We start from the raw sequence: 17,632 nt of genomic DNA on the forward strand, positions 1-17,632 counted from the left end.
AACCCATTTGTTACTTATAGGATTTTTGCAAAGAAGTATTTTGGTCTAGCCAACGCGTAGTGTACAGTTTCAGACCACTGAATTAGGCTCTAATTCTGGCATTAGTCTACAGTCTAAACCACCGCAGCAGGTCTTTCAAAGTGTTTAGTGTAATCAAAAACTGATCTAGACATTTTTGAGCAGTTAACAATAAACAGGAGTTATAGACTGCATACAGTTCAGTATGGTACGTTAACTGAAGCTAAAAGTTTTAGTATGCTTATTGCCAATTTCTCCCAAATTTTCACAAGCAGAACTTCTTTGCTGATACATTATTGCTGAGGGTAATAAGGCTGTTGAGGAAAAGGGTATCCAGGTTGTTGAGGTGCCGGATATGGTGCTTGTCCAGGGTTTTGATACACAGGTGAGGGCGCATATGGCAGATTATACTGACCATACATGTATGGATTATAGCCCATTGGCATTGGCATCTGGCAATACCTGTGGGGGGTGGGGGAAACAAAAGCATACTTTAGTTGTAAAACACTGATTATGTTAATTTGCAAATAATAACTCATTAATAGATACAAAAAGACATGCAACCACCACAAATGCTTTCCTTTCATTTTCCTTTTTGTGCAGCAGAAAGCGTGGTAACTTTCAAGGATCAAACATGAAAAAAAATTATAATGCATGGAACAGAAATGCAGGCAGAAGGTGGAGTAAAGGCAACTTGCTGGAACTAGAACTGATCTAAATTGATTCTCTTGTGTTTAATATCATTGTACATATTTTAACATTTGCTGAGCCTGCTACTGAAGGAGAGAGCAGCTGCCTTCAATTCTTCATGATGACTCCAGAAAGATGGAAAAAAGCATCAGAAGACAGCACACTACTCAACTGGAACTTTTTCTGTATTTTTCATCATCTTTAGCAAGACACCAAGATTTGAAAAATGATATATGCCAACACTTTTGAGATAAATAACACCAACTGATTATGCAAGGTCTGGCAATAGTCCACAAACCACAGTTATGGAACTGCAGCCTTATCTCCCTTCTCCTTTAAAAAAGACAAACTACAAAAACCTAAAATGAACCCCCACAAACAATACCAGCGAATGATTCCAACAAGAATTACATGATTAAAACTAAAAAATCATCTTGCCTCAAACACTAAACACATCTTCAGTTATAACAATAACCAATTTAAAAACGTCACATGCAACAAACAAGTGCTTTTAGATAACAGGATAACAAAGAACTGCTTAAGTACTCCCATAGCTTACCCTGGGTAACCTGGATAAGTTGGGTAAGGAGGTCCCTGTGCCTGTGAAGGTGCAGTGCTTGCTGCGGGTGCACTGGCTCCTGGAGTAGGAGCAGGAGCAGCAGCAGGAGGTGCAGCAGGAGGTGCAGCTGTTCCAGAGGGTGCTGATGCAGAAGAGGAACTGCTTGTTGCAGAAATCACTGGTGGTGGTGGCCGTGCTGGTGGCTGTGGTTTAGTCCCCTAACAAGAGAAAGTGAATTAAGCTGGAGCTTCTTTCTGGAAGTCTTGGAAATCAAAAGTTGTGGTTATATGATTGGTTGATTTTTATTTTTATTTTCATTTTAAACAGACATTCTATATTTACTCTATACAGATAATAATGGAAAGCATCTAAAAAGCAATAAGCTTTCCATTTCAAGTCTATAAATTATGAACTCCAATAGTACATAATACACCTCTCTGCAAAGTCTTTAGACTTTGCCCTCTATTTCACTTCAACATGTTTCCAAATACACCGATACATTAAGGAGTGATATACACAAATTACAGATCATTTTGGAGTTCTAAAGTATGGACCTTCTATTTTCAACCCACTAATTCTGTAGCATATATTTACCACCATGGTTCTGGGTGCTGGAGTAGGAGTCGGCGATGCAGCAGGCTTAGTTCCTCCAGCTGATGTGGTCTGATACGTAGGCAGAGGAATAGTGGGAGCACTGGGTTCCCTAGCAATGCTTTGTTGCAAATCTCTATCAAAAACAAACAAGCAAACATACAGCTTAGTTCAATAATTGTTTGTTATACACTTCCGCAAGCTAAGCTAAAACGATGCAACAGAGTAAATTAGTATTTAAAGCACGATCATTGAGCTATCTCAAACTAAATTTGGAGACCAAATCACTTCCACAGAAACAATCCTCTAGCCAGTCCTCTGATTAACTGTTACATTTATTTTCTAATAATATCTCTATGTTCCAACTCAATACTGGATATACATCACTGAATTAGCCAAAAGCTTTGGGATCAGAAATTATAGAACAGTCCGAACATTTAGCAACTCGGAAGCTTTCCTGAGAACCTAAGGAAACCTCAAGGCTATGGAAAAGGATAAAAGTAAATTTCAGTAATTTTGACATGTAAAGAGATGCTCAAATACAGAAGAAAAGCAATGTTGTATTGCTTGTAGATTGCCCTAAATTAAATATTGCATGCAGCTAACAACTGTTAAAATAAATAAATAAATAAATAAATAGAGGCTGCTAGATAGTCTGCAATATCATTTATATCTGGGTAAGCATAACTATCAAAAAAACCCTGGCAAAAATCTGAATGGTTCAGCACATGAGCTTTCAAGTTCTCTATTCTGTTACCTCTACTGTTGGAATGACTCTTGGTAAGCTACAAGGAGGCTTTGGTGTCATGTTGTACTACAAGCTGCCATTAAACAGTATAATTTTACAGTCAGCTTGTCATGAAAACTCCAAGAAAGCAGTTCTAAGTTACATATTCAGAGGAAGGTAGTGCATTTCTCAATGCAAAGACTCAATATTTGAGATTGGGCAGATTCTTCAGAGACACCTTCGGAAGCATTTAAAATTTCAGACAATTTTGCATAAAAATGATAGGTGAGCAATATGTAATAGCTAGAACTTGATAGCTGGCATTCTGAAACAGAGGATGGGAGACTGACAAAGGTATACAGTCTAGTTAGCAACAAACTACAGGCTCCTATTATATAGCATGCAGAGGAGAGCTCCAAAGAAGGAGAACAAAACTGGCAACTTTTGTAGAAACTGTGTAGAAAAAACAAGACAAACAAAAATTCCAAGAAAACTGTCCTCCTAGTTACTCCTGCAGTAAAAAGGAACAATGGAGAAAAAGCTGGAAATACTGTCTTGATGCTGTATTACATACGCATATGTATATCTCAAACTGTTTGTCATAGTGGGTTAACTATTCAATACTGTATTATACTTAAGCTAACAAAACCAAAATTTAGTATCTTTATCAAATTTCTCAAACCAAAGTAACAGCAGAAACAAGGTGCAGAAATCGGAAGTTCATCAAAGGAAAGAATAAAATAAAATGATTAAGAGACGCATGCCAAAAAGAACTGAGAGTGAAATCATAAGATGAAACAGATTCATACTGAACTGTATAGAGGAACAGTAGAGCAGACTTCAAAGTAGATTTTTGTATTTATTTCTCCTATCACTTTCCTCTTTTTTTCAGGGGATGGTAGAGTGGGGTTAGCGTTAAGGTAAAGAAGAGGTGATAGTGTTAACACACCTATTCTCCCTTTCTCTTTTCAACAAGTACCATAATAAACATGTCCCCAGAGATTAATTTCTGATAAATACTTAACCATTTCTACAACACAAACAAAAAATTGAAATCTTACTTGAGCAGTTCATCTCTTTCAGTCTTGCGAGCAAAGACAATGTCACTGCATTTGTTTTGGAATTTCAGCAAGATTTCTGTCAGCTCATTGTAAAACTAGCGAAGGAAAGAAAACACCAACATGCTCAATCAATACTTTCAGACTCCATGCTAGCATATTTCTACATATTGATCCAGTTATAGGTGTTACATTACAGTGCCCAGAATCTGCTATTCCAGTAAGTTTGCTAGTGCATTTTATTCTGCTTTTCAAAAACAAATATTAGTCAGCTGTTGCCCATCTCTGTAATATACATTTTTTATATATATATATACACACACACACACACACGTGTGTGTGTGTAAATATAAAACTAGTTTAAAACGACTAGAAAATGTATTAAGAAAGAACAAAACTAGATCACTTCTGGTGATTAACTCTATTTTTAAAGGATAATTTTTTCTTTTTTTTATTTTATTGCCTTCAGTCAGTTCCATGCATTTCATTTATATAGACATTTCAGAGTTTTATTTCTTTTTTCCTCTAGTGAGCTATCAATAAACCAGCAAAAAGTACTTAATACAGAAGCAGTAAGACACCTTCCAGAAGCCCAGATCAAAAAAAGCAAGCTAAAGCCCTCATCATCATCTCTCCTCATGTATGCAGTAGTAGTATATAACACACAAATTTGATAAGGTGATTAAATACCGTGGGAGAACAGCTGAAAGAATTCTTCAGATAAAATGGCTCATCTGGGTACTTCAGCATCAGTTACTCAGCTGTAATTAACACCTTTTCCTATTTTAATATAAAGCAATGCTCAGAAAAAGCTTACTTTCCAGAAACAAAGAAGCATTTCCCAGCTGTCTAAACAATCAAAATTCGAGCAACTCGCTGTCCTTACTTCAGTAGTAAAATCCTCAAAAATGTACCTCTCATCTAGCATGTCTGCAAAGTTTATTATGATTTTTATTCATGTCTCATTGTGTAAGTAAACAACAACAAAAAAGTTCTTCCAGTCCCTTAAGCATTACCATACCTTTGTGCCTTCTTTTAAATTGGCTACAAGTTCCACGAAGTTGTCATTTGCTACAGCCAAGTTCTTCAAAACTTCTTCTCTTAAATTAGATTCATTGTTTGATTGTTTCATCTTTGAAAAATCCTGATGTGCATTCTTAAAAGACGGGAAAAAATAAGCAGTGAAAATAATGCAACCTAGGTCTGTGTAAGATTCTGTATTTTGGGTTTTTTTTTTTTCCTCTTATTCATTGCTTCTATGCCCTTTTCCCAAGACCTGCCTTTCCTCACCTTCCAGCCACACACTGTACTTCCCGATACTTGCTATCTCCCAAGTGCAGTGGCTATTTCAGAACTATAATATATATATATTAACTCACTAGCAGTAGGTAACAGCTAATTATCTGTTGTGTTGTGGGCTGCCTTCAGCTAGTTCTCAAGTTCAGTCTCATACTGCAGACTCTCTCTCAGAAGCTATACTAATTAGGCCCTCTCCTGTACTACCCTCCATTGATGTTCATCAAATCATATTGAAAGTTAGTATATTTTTAAGAAGCTCTATCTCAAATTTGGCTGACATTGGCAAGCCATTAAAAGGACAAGGAAGTGGAAAACTGGCAGAAAAATCACCTACATCTCATTTCTTTTGAGAAAATAAATAAACAAGCAAACTTAAAAAGGACTACTTCACCTGCCAGAAGCAGCCAAACTTGCACTCCAGAACATTCAAACATCAAAGTAATATCCATCAAGATTTTAAAAGTATATATGTTAAAAGATATCTGAATACAAAGTCCTTAGTAAACCTGAGCCATATGGTCATTTAGAAACAATTTTTTCCCTGTTGGAAAAGTCTCCTGTTCTTGCAAATATAAGTTGCAGCCAGAAGTTCCAAGTACCCTTGTGCACAAATAAGCCCCATCATTACTCAAGCTACTATTGTCACTTGTCAAAGCACTAAGACTTCCTCTTTTGCCAGATGTTTCAGGTACCTGCCCCTAGTATTACCGACAAATTAAGGCTGAATTTATAAATCAACTTTGGGAAATTCTCATTAATTTTTACTTTGATGAGTTTTGCACATGCTGGAAGTCAAGCACACTGTAAACAGCAATTAGCAATAAACCCAAAATGTACTTCAGACACCCAAAATGTCTTCTGGTATACAGTAAGGACTGGTCTCCTGTTATCCCAGAAAGAAGTATTAAGATGGGATGAGGGGAAAAACCAAACCAAACCCAAAAACTTCTTAACACACCAGTTAAGCTTCTTTCAAGGGCAAAGCGATCTGCAGAATTGGGCCAAGAAAAGGTCCAAGAGAATTTATACTGGAGCTCTGGGAGAGTCTGCTAGAAGTTCACATTTCTTTCCAGTGAACAAAAAAGAAAAAAAACCCCACACCTGTATTTTTCAGTGATCAGAGGTGCAAAGGAATAGCAACTGGCCTATGACAGAGTAACAAGCAAAACAGTACAAAGTGAAGTGAGATTTCTAAGGCACTGGAAAGGTAGAGGAATCATTGCTCCTTAGTTTAAGAGGAAGGAAGACATACAAGTTTTTGTACCTGAATGTTTTTGAGAAGTTCTTCCTGCTTTTTTAGGGACTCTTGCACTTTCTGTGTGTAACTTCCATAAATTCTGTCCAACTCAGCCACAGAGATAGCCTCCTCGTTTATAGCACCATCCTGCGCAAGTGCAGTCAGGAATTTGCCTGTCATGTCAAAATTTACAGATTTCAGGTCATTTTCCAGTTGTTCTCTCTCCTTCTTAACTTCATCCAGATTGGCCAGCAAAGTTCTTAAGACATTAACAACCTAGGAAACAGAAATTGTCAGAAGTTAGCATGTTTAGAGGAATTACTGCAGAGGTATACTCTATTACTTGTTTCCATCTTGCACTCCTCACTGATGCTGGCAACACTACTACATGAGTATTAGTTTATAGGTGTATTTAAGATGACAAACCAGGACAGAATGCAACAAAACAAAGATCTTCAAGCATTTCTCAAGTTATATTCTCCACTAAAGAGTTGCTTCCACTAATAACATTGAATTACTACATAGATTTTTTAAATCTATTTTTTTTTTAAAACTGATCAGATACCTTCCAATGGGGTATTCTAAAAATGGCAGTCAAAACCACTGACTTCACTCTTAGGAGAAAAATAATCATATTGCTGTAGATGAGCCATGACTTTCTTGCAAAGCAAGTTGGTATAATTGCCTATTACTTTAAAATACTGGGCCATGTCTATTACATTGCCTAACTGCCCCAAGAACCTGAGCACTACACCCCACCACCCTACATAACAAAAATATTCATCAAGGATTGCTCCTTTTAGAATAGTCACCCAGTCTTGCTGTCCATGGTGACTGAACTTGCTCGCACTAAGTGTAACAAAATATACTCAAGCAGATTTTAAACAAAACCACAACTTTTCCAAATGTTAGTTACCTTCTGTATCAATTGTGACAGAAACAAGAGCAGCTAAGGATCAGCTTCCACACCAATTCATCTAAGTTTACTTTGTTAGAAAAATAGCACTTCTATTTAAAATAGAGACAAATTTCAATTCTTTACCTCACTTCCTTGTAAAGTTTTTGCTGGGTTGGCAGAAGGAATGGCTGCGTTGAGTTCTGACTCTGGCTTACACAGAAGTGCAATGGTATCCCGGTGAGACTGATAGCGCTCTTTGACTTGGCCATCTGCTTGCACAGCTTTGTTCAAAATACTATGGTAATTGGCTCCCTCTGGTGGTGGGAGAAAAAAAGGGTGTTCATATAATTTCAAAACTTGTTTTATTTAAGTCTTGCATGAGAGCAGTTTTCATGCTTTTCAGCAAGTCTTCATACATTTTTATGAGCCTGCACATTATGAAGTTATTAAGACTTATAAATAAAACTTAAGCTTCTAAGTTACGTTTTAAATAGCGTATAAACTACGCACCTATATTAATTCTCCAGACAAGCATACAAAAATATATGAATGAACACCTGTTTGAGCTACTCCCCAGGTTTAAACCCCTGTAACTTTGCCAAACTAAGGCAGGGGTACCAGTCCCTTGTTAGCTTCAAAACAATATGTATTAAGCGCATAGTAAACATGCTAGAGTGATGGCCCTAAGTAGTTTGACTAACTGCTAGGGAAAAAAAACAAAACAAACACCAAATCAAAGAGAAAAGAACACATTGATGGGCAATACAAAAAAAGATGTTAATATACAAAGAAAAATCTGCTAAAGTATTTAAGAGGTAATTGCAGCCAGATTCTTAGGAGGACAGCCATTTTTCTTTACATATGCTTTCTGAAACTTCAGCATGCATGTGCACTCCACGGGTGCAAAAGCAGCAGCAAATTCTGTGCTATCACATCATCTCTCAACTTCAAATAATGGTACGGATTGCAGTAAGGATATTTTTGGCATAATCGCTCCACCACTGAAATCTGTATCTTCAAAGATAATATCAGAGCATTAAAAACTACTTTAATTTACACAATAAGAATGGAGTTTTTTAGAGCATCCCCGGAATCCAAAGCATGAAACATGAACTTTACCTGCCCTTAAAGGCTTATAGAGTTCATTGGATGGTGTTCTCTGCCAGCGTTCCTTGAATTTTGTTCGCAGGTCATTGTCTGTAGTTTCTTCTTCATCTAATAATCTTAGTGACTACAAGAGTAAAATGTTACATGCATTATAAGCCGTTCTAAACATGAAATAGCTACAAAACATACAGCTAGTGCAGAAAATACACAGAATGCCTATACATCCTTTATAAATTTAATTTGGCAAATAAAAAACAGGCATGAAAAGCACAAATCACCCAAATTTCTTTAGAATGCTTCCCCCTCCTGCTTCTAACAATTTTTAAAACAAAATACTTGTAAGGGAACATCCTCATGTGACAGCACAGTTTTTGTATGGACTAAACCCTTAAATGGCACATTTTTAAAGTGCTGTAAAATTACAATCATTTTGGATAACCATGCTTTTTTTTTATTGCCATTTAAAGAGAAAAAGTTCAGTGGTGGTGCTTAAGAATGTTTTAGTGTTAGCAGTTGCTGAGCTTACTTCATCTAAAATTTCTTTGTTCCTTTGTAGCAGTTCAGGCAGATCTTTGATCAGCTGGTCAACAGTCTGGATTCCTCCCTGTTCGATCACAGACTTAGACTTGTTCAAAATAGACTGAGGAACGGTATCGCCAGACACATCTTCGATAGCAGCAGGAAGATTGAGGGAAGCCAACACACTGAAAACATGAACATGTCAAACAGCAACTTGTTTTGTGCTCTTAGATGGTTTTATCCTGTAAATAACACTGCTATGCAAACAATCACACAGTCAATTATAATGGAAACAGTATAATGTACTCCTGGACAGAAAATTCAAACTGAAAACGCTAAACTTATTCCTAGCATATACCTCACCAAAAATACGTTTCAAAGCTCTTAAAAAGCTAAACAAATCCTAGTCTTCTAGCACTTACAAAATATGGCAAACATTTTCAGTAGTAACTATCTGGTAGATAAAGAACCATCTGCCTTGAGTTACATTCCTGTCTTTCAGCCTGATATACTATTTTTTTATTATTAAAGAGCAAAATTCTGGGGGAAAAATATCATGTATTGAGTCACTGGTACAATCAAGCTGACCACTGGAATGTGACAATCTTTCTAGATTAATGGTACTGGAACTTTTTCTGAGCAAGTATCGGACTCCTTAAAAAATGAGAAAAAAATTGAAGAAAATTAAATATTATTTCTTCTTAACATGTTTTCAGTCTTAACGTCTGCAGAAAAGTAGTTCTAAATATCCCTGCTATGGCTGAAGTTTGCTAGCCTACCATACAGTAATAAAAAAAAAAAAAAAACACTGCTGTAATCTGGGTGTCTGCAGGCTGCAAGGCAACCATGTTGATAGGGTGTTCCATAACTCCTCTTGAGAAATTTAACAAGAAGCCATACTTACCCATTTGCCAGATTTGTGGCTTCTCTCATCTGGGCTATTAACCTGTTTACAAGATCTGCCTTTCTCTGGTTATAAACACTCACGGATTGCTGAACTTGCAATGGAACCATCTTCTCAAACAGATCTGCAATTGAAGTAGTATAAATTATTCAAGCTGCACTGTGAAGGTAAAAGGACACAAACATCTTCACAGCTCTTTTGTACAGGTTGTACTAGAGAGAGAGATCTACACAGTTTAAGATACTCTCCCCCACTCCCCAAGATGTGTTTAAAAAATAAAACAACTACTTCTACAAGTCTTTAGATTAGATTTCAGTCTTTAAGACTGAAATTGAGTTAGAAATAATTTAAAGGCACTATATTTAAAACAATTGTAGGATTACAAATCAGATTTTCCTTAAGGCCTTAATGTTTCATTTCTAATTTTGATTCTTTAAAGGAAGAAAATGAGAAAGGGAAGAGAGGATCATTTTTCAGAACTCCCCTGTACAGCCAACAAACTGAAATTTTTCAGCTTTATGGAAGGCCAGCAACTAGGTTAGTTAAGATTGTACAATTTGATACCTTTCCCTTATATTAGTGTTCCTTCTGAAATTAAATAGGTTGGTTTAATATAGTAAATACAGTTGCTGAGATAATCTGAGAAAAATCTTGACGAGAAGGGCACATTGCAGATAATTATTTTCAACCTGTGGTTTATTCTTCCAGTACTTTTTATCATCAAGTAATAGAACAACAAACTGGAAAGGACAAATGGCACTTTCAAAAACACTGCTATACACTTAATACACTTCAAAAGTAAACATTTACTTTTTCATGGTACCAATAAACTTTGGTGGCCATGTGTTTTACAAGGTAACAATTACCCTGTGTGCTCCACACACTTCCCTTACCAGTGAATTTCTGACTGAGGGGAACAACAACTGGAGTAGACTTCACAAGGCTGGCTTTTCCAATGGACTCCAAATCTTTCAGGTCAGGAACCCGGTCATGGTAAATGAAATCATTGTCTTTTTTGGCAGCCGTAAGTGCACGGTTGATTTTGTCAACAAGATCTTTAACATTTATATACTCATCATAACGAGATGCCACTGTTTTCACCAAGTCTGCTGCATGCTAAAAAAAATAAAAATACAGTTAAAATTAAAATAATAACTTTTCTTTCTGACATTCATATATATTCAGGAAAATAGATGAGCTTCCCAGTTAGCCAAGTACCTACTGTCAACACATATGATCAATATTATTATTTCCTTAAGAAAATATTCTACCCTCTTTTATGTATGAAAAAGGAAAAAGGAGATCCTAGTCATTAAAATAGCTCATTTGAAAAAAACAAACAAAAACCCCCAAAACAGTAACCAAATATCTCACAATAGTCTCACTATGAGTCCCCAAAATCCAAAAGAAGTGATCATGAGTTAGAGGCAATAACACTTCAAACACCCATTCACAGGGGAAAAAAAAAAAAAAAAATGCCACCATGTCATTTTCATGTTGTTTCATGAAACTCACAGCTTGCTTTTGCAGGTACTGCAAATTGTTTCTCGAACTTTGCTCACATTCATGAAGGAAGATGCCAGAGTCCTGCTTTTCACATCTGCCACCAACACCCATCTAACCTTGAGCTCAGAAGCTACAGAAATTATGCTGGAATCCTACTGCAAATTAAAATAAAATACAAGGTCTGCTCTCTCTTCAGTTCTGTCTGCTCAGCCTAGATGCAACCCTGAGGTATCTGGTTTTCCTACATCCAATTTACTGCAGGAGAGATGCAAGACAACACACTGTCCTTTGATTGTATCTGTTCAATCCTGATCACATTTGTGTTGTGAATGCGTAAAACAAAATACTAAGAAGTTATGTCAGTCACGGTTTACATAAACTCAACAATTCAAAAACTTGAACTTCTTGGGATTGTGAAGTGGAACCCGAGCTACATTAGAAGTGAAGTACATTTGAAATTTGCTGAGATTCTTTGCCACTTTCCACTGCGCCAGAAATCACACAACAGTAGTTTCGGTTTGATACAATACCACAGTCTTACTAGCATTTGCCAGAAACAGAAAATAAGAAACAGAGGTGTGCACATATACTTTAATTTGGAAGAATTTACCTTAATTTACCTTAATTTACCTTAATCTCCCCCCCAATTTAATCCATCTTTGTTCTAGCCTTTAAAAAGGCAAATAAAAAGAGAGTATTACTTTATAGCAACTACATTTTTCAAAAAATCATCAAAAAGGATACTAAACCTCTGATTTAGATTAATTATGGAAGCAGTATTTTAATAACTATGGAGAACAGGATTTAAGTTTCATCTTCCTAGATGTTTTAAATAAGAAGACACAGGATTTTAACTTCTGACTACATGTTGTACTTGAAGCCATGCTAGAATAAGTAATAATGGAGTATTTTCCCTCAGGCTTCACAGGAAAAAAACCAAACCAAAACAAAAAAAACCTCTTTAACAACTCGGCATGAGGGGATGCTTCCTGTAACACAATATGAAGAAAAATCATGGACACAAGCTAATTTATTATACAACTTAACAATGATAGTAAACTTGATATAGCCAGACCTGTCAAGGGTGAGCACTAAAAAAAGACATTAATATTCTATTACAGTAGAGTCCTAGAAAAAGGAGGTCTGCTAGGTAGATTTGAAACTCAAGAATAAACAACAGATACACCTTCATCCATCACCTGGTAATGTAGTCATAATACGACTTGGTATTAGAAGTTCATATAGGCACTTCATGGTCATGCAAGCATACAAAAAAAGTTTCGAGCTCCATCCCCCACCAAGTCAATAAATGCATAATGGTAACTTTCAAAATGTCAACATGATAGTCTTATATAAGTCTCCCAACTCTCCTGCATATCATTAAATAGATATTGCACAGGGATCCTACAAAGTCAGTCAAAGCAGCACTTCCCCGCCCCCCACCCCCAAGGACCAGGGGCATTGAAGAAAGTAGTTATTTTGAGCTATTTTTTTCCCTACTGCACTCAAAACATGAGACGACCTTACTCATTACAACATATATATCTGAGTCCCTCTAGAAACCAGATACGGAGGCAAAACACTATAAATACTAAAAGTACAACTGTTTGTACATTTTTCAAAAATTATTCAGATTTAAATCAGGATTGCAGGAAAGGAGTTAGGTATGGACCAGGCAGAATTTTAATGTTTTGGGGATTTTTTGATAACATTACTTAGGAAAATTTATTAAAAAATCTGTTATATTAGCTATACTGAGATAAGAAGCCTATGCAAACAAAGATACAGGCTTAACATGTCAAATAGTATCAAACTGCCCAAAACTCATTAAAATACATCTTTATAAAAGCTACAGATATACCTCTCATCTTTACAGCTGCTAATGATTTGATTCATGTGACAAACATGCTCTGCAATTTTTTAATACGTTTCATTCTTAGTTATTTGAATTTTAGAACTCTGAGCTAGCTTTTCAGGATTTAGAGTTTTCCCATATTTTTCAAAGAAGAAAAAAAGTCACCCACCTGTAACCTCCCAATTTCTTCACCAAATTTCTTCTGCTGTTTTGCCAGGATAGATTGATGATATTCTGCATTGGCCTGCATAATGCAATGCTTTGCAGCCAGAACAGGAAACACCTCCTGGAAATAAAAATACTGACCAGGGGAAAGTCCAACCACATTAACCACCACAGACAACATGGGATGCAGGAAGAAAAAAGGAAGAAGAAAAGGAAATTAGAATCACCCAATTAATGGTTTAGATAGGTTAAAACATTAGAGGTAAATGTCAGAGACCGCGTGACTTTGCATGGATTGAATCCAGTCTTTTTTTTTTTTTTTTTATCTGTTGTTGAAAAGTCTTGGTGTCCATTATTTTAGATGAACTACAATTTAAATTCAAGCCATGAAGTCGCAACATTTACTTCAAAGATTAGAAGTGCATGCATATATTAGAAAGGATAGTTGAAAGAACACACTCAAATGCCCCCAAGACAAAGGCAAGACAAAATGTTCTTAAAAGAAGGAGAGGCAGGGGAAAGACAGGCCTTTTTTCTTTTTTCTAATTTAACAAAGGAATTACACTTAAAACAGCAGCAGGCCTATCAAGAAAGCAACTCTAAAATTATGAAAGCAAAGAACAAATAAAGAGGACCAATAACTGTTGACATAGAAAGCAATTTAAAAGTCGTTTTTAGACTTTTATACAAACGCACTTATCTTTGCAGGAGTACCAACCAAGACATGAAGAAAACATTATGCTGCAGCCCACAGTATAGGCATGGTCTTTGATCAAGGATTTGGCCTTACTGTTTTATTTCTTAAACCAAGGAGCACTGGAAAACCAGAGTAATGTTTTAAAGACCTCAGTATATAAAGACATGCTTCTTCACATTTGTGCAAACTTGCTGCCCCCACAGAGATGAGGAAAAAAAAAGAAAAGAAAAAAAAAAAAGAGGGTAAATTTGGAAGAAAAAGCTGCCTGGGAGGCCTTGCAACTGGAGTCTGACACATCAAGTCAACCTCTATTTCACACTCCTAAACATGTAACTGTTCTCAGAACTGGTGTTAACTCATGGAATCAGCAAATCTGATTATGTTCTTTCAAATAATCAATTGACAGATTACTGTGAAACTGTAACAAGGGGCGGATCTATGGCTCAGAAAGGTCCACAACAACAAAAGACAAAGCAATGGCTTTATTATATCTCATTGCCTCTCAGAAATCAATCATAAACATAATACCTAAGTAAGAAATTGGCCCCATCTTTAAAATGCCACAGAATGCATGAGAGGAAATATGTGCATATATAAAAGAAACTTTCAAGTTGCAGCCAAGAAAGATATCAATTGAACTTTGAAAAACCTTTTTTTCAAATATATATACATAAAAAGTCACTGACTGGCCTACAAAGGCATTTGTGTCATTTATTTCTTAAGAATAAAAATCCATGCTTTTACTTTAGTACAGTAGCCCTTACCCATATAGCTCCTATCATTATCAAGATTCTACTCTGCATTAGAAACTAGAGGGGAAAAAAAACATTACGTGATGTTTTTCCCCAGAGGAAATAAAAGTTCCTTTAGCAAATACTTTGGCAATTATTTGACTAAGGCTGCATATTAAGTTATAGGACCAGACATCAACCACTTCCATTTATCACTGGTAGAAATATTTTTAGTAAGTTTTCTAGTGTATTTTTAGTAAATCTAGTATATTTCACATTTTATTTGTAACAAGAAAGACCACTGCAAGCTGGAATAGTTACTTTAGAGTTTTGAAACTATTAATGAATGAAAAATAACTGCAAATTAGCAACAAGGGATGCTTCCCAAGGACATTCACAAAAAAAGCACTACGGAAGACAATCTCCTACTTAGCTAGATATAAATTTCAAGAGTCCAACAATATCAAAAGTAAGTAAATCTTACCCAACTTTTACGTTTATAACACTGCACAAAAGGTTTTCTACTATTTTATGATTTGCACATAATTGATACACTTGAAACATTGAAAATCTGCTCATTTTTAAAGTACTTGTTATACAGTATATATTCAAATAGCATGAAAAAAGATCCCTCTGCATCTTCCAAAACCAACAGCACTCAAATGAACAGTCAAGACTGAAATGAGATAATTTACAAGATTCAAGACTGTTTTGGGGTGGAGGAAGAGAAGGCAGGCAGAAGGATAAAGGACACACACTGACTTCCAGTCATGTTTTTCATTAACAGGTAAGCGAACAGTACCCCTGCATTCATGCTGTCAACATGAGAGCAAATTTCACATGAAAACATTGAGACTAGAAGCCAATTAAGCCCCATTAGAAAGTGTTAGTTTGAAAAACAGATTTAGTAAGGCACTAAGTACTAAGAAGGCATCCCTAAATACTATCATAAACATTTCAAGTTCACTTTAAATGAAATGCAAGTTGCAAGTAAACACACTTCATGTAGTAGTCTGTTTTTTTTAAAATAAGTCTTATATTTTGCCTCCTAGATTCTTCACTGTTTTTCAAATTACAGGTTCATTTCCCTGCAATATAGCAATATGTCAGCTTTTCTTGAGGATACATTTTAAGTGTATTTCATCAAGTACATTGCAAACAATAACAGTTATTCACAATAACAGCAGATCCCAGATTATTTCCATGAGAGTTACTAACCTTGGGCAAAGTATCTTTATATTGACATTGTTTGTAAGCATCACCATAGTAATCTGCAGCTTGATTAGCTAGTTTAGCTATGATACCATCTTTCATTTTATCTGGGGGGAGAGAGAGAGAAAAAACAAAGAATAATTATTATTATCATCAGTTTTTACAAGTGAACAGGTAATTACTTCATCTTCAAAAAGCAACAACTGCATTCTAAGGGTATAGCTTTACATTATAGCTCAAAGGTGGGATCCCATTCTTCTCTCTTGACATTCAGCAGCATTTTCCAGATTTTCCACTTCAATCGTGACACTGAAGGTTCAGTCAGTTGTACAAGTAATCTTTTGGCAGCTGCTGGCATTTATGCAGGATTAAGGGTGATGCTTTACCTCGGACCAATGGCAAGCTGCCAATAAAAGCCGCAGTCCCGCTCTAACTCTGGCAGCTTGTTCCCAGCCCTTCCCTACTGCAGCGCAAGCATTTGTGCAGCCATAGTCAAAGAATTTAACTGAAACCTAGTTAGCAAAAAATAGTTAATTTTCAGCAGGATCCGTTCTCTAACCCAGCTCCATGTCAGGACTCTAAAAAATTTGCAGAAGCGCAACAGAAGAGAAGGGACTGCTCCTTCCCATGGCAGTCCATGCCACTGTTAGCTTACAGCGAGTGCAGAAACACCATTCCTAGACATAAATAACCACAGTTCCTCCAAGTGGTATCCACTGCTTCATATCAGAGCTGCGTGTGCCTAGCGGCAGTGGTATTCCCTGCCTCACGTCCTCACCCTGTTCCCGACGCCAAAACTATTAAAATAGCAACATGCTGCATCTATCTTTATCTCCTTTTATAATCACCTCTGGCCTGCACTAGCAATTCAGCCTTCCAAAAGAAGGCAGGCAATCAACGCAAACATTGGCCATGCTGTCTAAACATATGCCCCTACAAACAAGCATCCTCTGATTCAGGTGATTTTTATGTACTGCCAGCTTGATAAGCATGAGTGGGGGGTATGGGGAGATTAGGAAGTCTGCAGAGTATGATTAATAGCCAAAATTAAATCAAAAGAATTCCCAAGTGGGCTGCTCATTCCAGCATGTTCACACATCTATCTACAACACTTCAGGCATGAGCTATGATGTAATATTTTTACCTTTTATGAGGTAAATGCATTTAAGGTATGCCAGAAACATCTTTTCACTGTGGAACAGGATTTAGATGACAAACAGAACAGAGCTTACGACATCTAGCAGCTTACTTCTTTGCTAAAATGTTTCTGTCCAGTGCACTAAATATTTAATAAAACCACATCTATTTAGACTGTCCTTCTAGCCCCACCTAGTGTGTAGTAGTTGCATCTTCCTTCATAGGAAGCTTGAGCTCTAAGAAAAAAATATTGGCATATTAACTACATTTCCATTAACAAAGGAAATGTTAGAGGAGACTCATTTGTCCACGCAGACAGCTCAGAATAGATCTTTCACCACCAGAAGCTTTAGTTTTTACTCACAAATCTTTAAAATATTGTAGTTACAATGCAAACCTTAAGATGGAATAGCAAACACAGGCAGACTTAAAGACACTTAAAGAAAACATTAAGAAAGGCTCAGAAATTAAAGAACGGATCTGCACTTACGCAGTGGAGTTTTGACTGACCAATTTGGTTTTTTGCCAAACACTTCCGCTTTCTTTCAACTTGTGAATAAACTCAGTTATATCAGAAACAACATTATGAGCTGGTAAGCTGCTAAATGGACTGTCTCATGTGAGAGAAAAAACAGAAAATTCCAAGTAAGGTAAATAGTCAATGCAGCAAGGACCTAAATTTGAGTTTTGAGATCAAACTTCGAAGCATTTCTACTTGAAAA

At 36.3% G+C, this 17,632-nt stretch overlaps 1 protein-coding gene across 3 annotated transcripts in view; it reads right to left on the minus strand.

Moving 5' to 3' along the window:
- Positions 1-306: 306 nt before the first annotated feature.
- The window catches only part of PDCD6IP (programmed cell death 6 interacting protein), a 32,907-nt gene continuing 15,581 nt past the window's right edge, over positions 307-17,632 (minus strand). The window contains exons 6-18 of one of the 3 annotated variants that reach the window (XM_082325998.1): positions 15,780-15,880; positions 13,138-13,254; positions 10,501-10,723; positions 9,608-9,731; positions 8,711-8,888; positions 8,197-8,308; positions 7,222-7,391; positions 6,207-6,455; positions 4,665-4,799; positions 3,647-3,741; positions 1,862-1,994; positions 1,268-1,485; positions 307-480 (exon numbers count right to left, since the gene is read on the minus strand). In XM_082325998.1, the coding sequence (XP_082182124.1) occupies positions 312-480; positions 1,268-1,485; positions 1,862-1,994; positions 3,647-3,741; positions 4,665-4,799; positions 6,207-6,455; positions 7,222-7,391; positions 8,197-8,308; positions 8,711-8,888; positions 9,608-9,731; positions 10,501-10,723; positions 13,138-13,254; positions 15,780-15,880 (2,024 nt within the window). In that variant the 3' untranslated portion in view covers positions 307-311. Of the gene's footprint in view, positions 481-1,267; positions 1,486-1,861; positions 1,995-3,646; positions 3,742-4,664; positions 4,800-6,206; positions 6,456-7,221; positions 7,392-8,196; positions 8,309-8,710; positions 8,889-9,607; positions 9,732-10,500; positions 10,724-13,137; positions 13,270-15,779; positions 15,881-17,632 lie in introns of all 3 variants that reach the window. The other 2 variants (XM_082325997.1, XM_082325996.1) reach the window with 2 other exon arrangements.

The sequence above is a fragment of the Platalea leucorodia genome, assembly GCF_965183815.1.
Source record: "Platalea leucorodia genome assembly, chromosome: 1".
In the NCBI taxonomy this organism is placed as follows: Eukaryota; Metazoa; Chordata; class Aves; order Pelecaniformes; family Threskiornithidae; genus Platalea; species Platalea leucorodia.